The 4,680-nt window shown below is 34.9% G+C and overlaps 1 protein-coding gene across 1 annotated transcript; it reads left to right on the top strand.

Annotated features, from left to right (window-relative positions):
* The first annotated feature begins 3,471 nt into the window (after positions 1-3,471).
* Positions 3,472-4,124, top strand: LOC133191734 (uncharacterized). The gene is made up of 2 exons (XM_061327470.1): positions 3,472-3,579; positions 3,666-4,124. Exons 1-2 carry the CDS (start codon positions 3,472-3,474, stop codon positions 4,122-4,124), a joined length of 567 nt encoding a protein of 188 aa, XP_061183454.1.
* Positions 4,125-4,680: the final 556 nt, after the last annotated feature.

Raw genomic sequence — 4,680 nt, 5'->3', positions numbered from 1 at the left:
ACAGGCACTTGACGCTTTTTTCCCTTATCACAAAAAGTGTAAGTTCCTGCCTAATGGATAGCAAGGCAACCACCTTTATTTTTTTGGAAAGTCACATCAACATGAGACATAGATGTACATAAACTCGAGTGAGAAAAACTGGTGATTTTCACGGTTATGCATTAATGACCTATATGTACTGGGCTATAATCCTATAATGATTTTGAAATGTGGGTAACATCGTGTTCCTGGAACAAGAATATTTTTTGAACATCAGATATATAGTTTCAGGCATATAAGTAGGTGATCAGCATGGAGTAAAAGCAAAGTTTGATAAAATTTGTTAATTCAAAGCAAAATCGTGCCAAATTTCAAAGTCGTACGTAATTCGATCACTTATTAAATAGACAACTAAACATAAATTGCTGGTAATATAAAGAGAATTTATAATGAAGTATTCCATTCATACCGTACACATTTTCAGCATGGCATCATAACTCACTTTTGGAATGTCTTGCCGAGTTCATATAGGGGTCAACTGAGTATAGAGTATAGGTTTCAGGCGTGGATCCAGGAATTTTTCCACCCCAGTCAAAAAAAAAATCCAACCTAGAAAATTCTTGCCAAGCAAAAAAAAAAAAAAAAAAAAGTAAACTACTTTCCCAAACGTGAAAAACCTATTTCGGGGGGAGGGGGGTAGTCGTTGACTTCTTTTTGAGGGGGGGGGGTCTGCGTTCTCTATGGGGGGTCCAAGGTCACTTTTAGTTGGTTTAGTATACATTTAATAACGCTACAAATTCCAGGGGGTGGGGGTGGGGGGTTCGGACCCCCCAACAACCCCTCTAGATCCGCGCATGGGTTTCATATACATGTAGTAGAAACTTTTGTGAATGATAGAGTGCTGAGTCAATATAGTTTCGTATGAACCGAGTACATAGATCTGCTAGAAAACTGAGTGAAATGATTGCATTTAAGATTCCGTAATGCTTAAAATTTGATGTGTGAGAAAAGCACGATCTGCGTTTTTTGCGTGTCATCTAGTACATGTATATGACTGCGAGACATATTTGCAAATAAGTTTTGTGAAGCTTAGTAAGTGACTAACTCGGCAAAGCTTTACCAACTTTTTCTGCACATCGAAATATCAGACATAACTTTACCATTGTTTGACCAGGAGTAAAATCGTTCCTAGGAATACTCATACTTAATGCTTGTTGGAAGGCTATGCTGTTTGATTAATTCTAAGAAAGGCCTCTGCTTATTCTTAGACAATTTTGTTTGCTTAACAAAAAATCAGAATAAATTTCAGCCAAATCTATATTTTTTCTCAGCAATATCAGCCTGAAGCTTTAAATTCCGCAATATATATTTAAAATATCAGCATATCATTGGTTTAAAAAAGTTTATCCCCCCAATTTTGTTCCTTTTATATTCTAAGAACCCAATTATTATACATAGGTAGAGTAAAGACTGAAGTTGACCTAAGTATTTGAAAGTCATTTTCACTTCACTGTCTCTCTGTAGAGAAACCGAGGGTGTTGACACATATATTTCTAATGCAATCATTTCATTTAGTTTGATAACGAATCCAACATTTTACTAATTTTCATTACAAGGTATGAAGGGACCTTTAAATTCATATTCTCCTAGAAATATTCAAATTTCAAACCTAAAATAAATTAACACTTTATTTTCAAACATAAAATCAATTCTCCACAAACCATTTTTTTCCTCAAGCACGTAAGGACTCCACGAAAAAAATAATTACAGTATGAAGCCATATATATCTGTACCCTGATTGGTTGTTTGTTATCCTGTTAGATATAAATGCTATAAAATATTGTGGGCCTTCACGTGATGTCAAGATTATTTTCTGATTAATATACTTTAATAAACAGCTCTTGATTTCGAAAATATTTTGCATAGTTATTTTATTGTGATACTCATGATAGGGTAATTATCTCATTTGCTTTTATACTGATCAAAAATAAATAATTTGTTGGAAATCTTTTAAAAGGTCAATCGTGATGTTGTTGGGATGGTAAATTTACAAAATAACGTCAAGTGAACATTTTTATTTTCATTTAAGCTGACTGAATATACTGGTACATGTGTATCAACATTGATCTGTACTCGAGGTATACTTAAGAGTTTTATACATTCTTTGCTTATTCTTGTTGTTAAAATTGAGTTAACATTTATTGATTTTTATGTAGTGAATGATAATTCTTCACTCTCTGATAATTTTTCACTCTCCTTTCTGAGAACAATATTCATCTCATTCTGTTGTGGGGGGAGGAGGCAAATTAAATAAAGAACAACAACGACAGAAAAAAATACATAAATATTTACAGAAGCATCACTTTTATAACTCTCAGAGTTATTGCTTATTTTTAAATCACTACACAACCAAATACGGCTAAAAAAATTATCCCACAAGACTTTTTAAATGAATCATTTGAAAACAGACAGCTTTTAACGGCACAGGTAGTATGGCCTTTAAATCTTATCTGATTTTTTTTTCTCTGCGTCATATAGGTAACTTTGTACATTATACGTGAAAAATAACTGTATAAGAGAAGAAAGGTTGTAGACGTCAGTAAAATGTAAATATCGTAATATGTCTACGCAAGATCAAAACCATGTGATGATCTTTGTTGAAAAAAAATTCTTATCTTAATATACCCACTTGTTTATTTTGAAAATTAATGTTTATATTAAATTTATATTTTGGGGTAATTTTTTTTTACTACATTTCAAAAATAAAATGCCAAGTTTTCGACTCTCTGCAATTTGTTGGGGGTACAAGATATGTATACATACTAAAGCATACGTAAGAGTGAAATTATATTACTTACATCGTATCAAATGTGGCAGTAGCTTAATTATTTTAAATTTACTTTGGACATTCTAACAGAAAATAACTTCGGTTAAGCATTGGGTGGCTTAAGTGTAAGATGATCAGTTTTTTTATGAAGACGTATTACCAGGGGACACGCTTCGTCATTATCAAAAGACAAAAAGTGCATATAATGCAGTGCACATAAAGACATCCTACTATTTAGAGAAATTTGAAAAAAAAAACAACAAAAAGAAATTCTAAAAAAATTGATTTTCATCTTTGATTCATAACAAAAGAAATAATAAAATATCTACATAATAATTAGGTTTAAGTTTATTAGGAGTGCCCCAAAAAAGAAAGTAAATGAGGCAAAATCTTCGAGTCTCAAAGAGAGACATCAACAGGAATACAGTGAAATATAGAAGGAAGTGTAAAAGGTTCTACGCACAGATTAGATGCCCTAGCAACAAAAGCAGAAGAGACAGCCAAAAGAGGAGAGCAAGGAAACCTTTACAAAAAAAAAAAACAAAACAAAACAAAACAAACAAACAAACAAAGGCACTGAGTGGCAGGAATAGACCATCGTCAAATATACCTGTCAAAAACAACAGAGTAAAGTTGCTGGCTTTATAGCAAGAGCTAGAGGAAAAATGGACAGAACATTTAAGGAAATCTTACACAGACCACCTCCAACTCAAGAACCTGAAGCAGACCTAAATATCTTCATTGAACCACCACAAATTCCAGAAATTGTCTCTGTTTTACAAGCTTTGAAAAAATGGAAAGACCCCTGGAAATGACAACTTAATTGCAGAATTGTTCAAATCAGACCCATTTTTTACAGCCACAATTTTACAACCAAATTTTCCATGACATCTGGAAAAGTAACTTCATATCAGAGGAATGGCACCATGGAGTCATCATCAGAATACCAAAGAAAGGCAACTTGAATGACTGCAGCAACTGGCGTGGAAAAACACTACTTTCCATCCCAAGTAAGACCATGACCAAAATCATCACAGGAGGGTCTTCGACAACATTCATAGGGACAGTCTGGAAAATTGTGCGGTCATATGGCATCCCACAACATCTAACAAATAGCATCAAGAGTTTTTATGTCAACATCAGATGCAGAGTTGGAAACAGAACCATCGAGTATGCTGTTAAACAGGAGTCCGTCAAGGCTGTGTATTTGTCATCAACACTCTTCATCATAGCCATTGACTGGGTCATGAAGAATACAACATCTCACATTCCGAGAGGCATCAGATGGGACACATTCACAAGACTTGAAGATCTGTAACTCGCTGATGACATTGCCTTGCTCTCACTCCCACCAGCACATCCAAGACAGAACCAACAGCTCCACAAATAGGCTGGAAACATTGGACTGAAGATAAACACCAAAAACAGAGGTCATGACGCTAAATGCAAACAACCCACCAGGGGCAAAGTCTAAAATCACATCCTCCCTATGTACCAACACCTTTGCATACTTGGGTAGTAAAGTTACAACAGATGGTGGAGCAGAGACTGATGTCAAACAGAGACTATCCAGAGACTATCCAAGGCGAGAGCAGCTTTCAAGAACCTACAAGCTGTTTGGAGATCAAGCCAATATACCATCAGGACAAAACTAAAATTGTACAAAAGCTGCATTCTACCTAGCCTTTATATGGATCAGAGTGTTGGAGAATGACAGAGATCAATGACCAGAACAAGCTGTTGACATTCCACAAGTCCCTGAGAAGGATCCTAAGAATTTTTTGGCCCAATACCATCTCAAATCAGGACCTTCTCAACAGGTGCCAACAAGAGGACATAGCCACAATCATCAGAGGAAGACATTGGCATTGTTT

This window comes from Saccostrea echinata, unplaced genomic scaffold, assembly GCF_033153115.1.
Source record: "Saccostrea echinata isolate AGI-Se365-2 ecotype Australia unplaced genomic scaffold, CSIRO_AGI_Sech_v1 ptg000024l, whole genome shotgun sequence".
NCBI classification, from domain to species: domain Eukaryota; kingdom Metazoa; phylum Mollusca; class Bivalvia; order Ostreida; family Ostreidae; genus Saccostrea; species Saccostrea echinata.
Note: the sequence above shows the minus strand (reverse complement) of the source record. Positions and strands in the feature narration are given on the sequence as shown.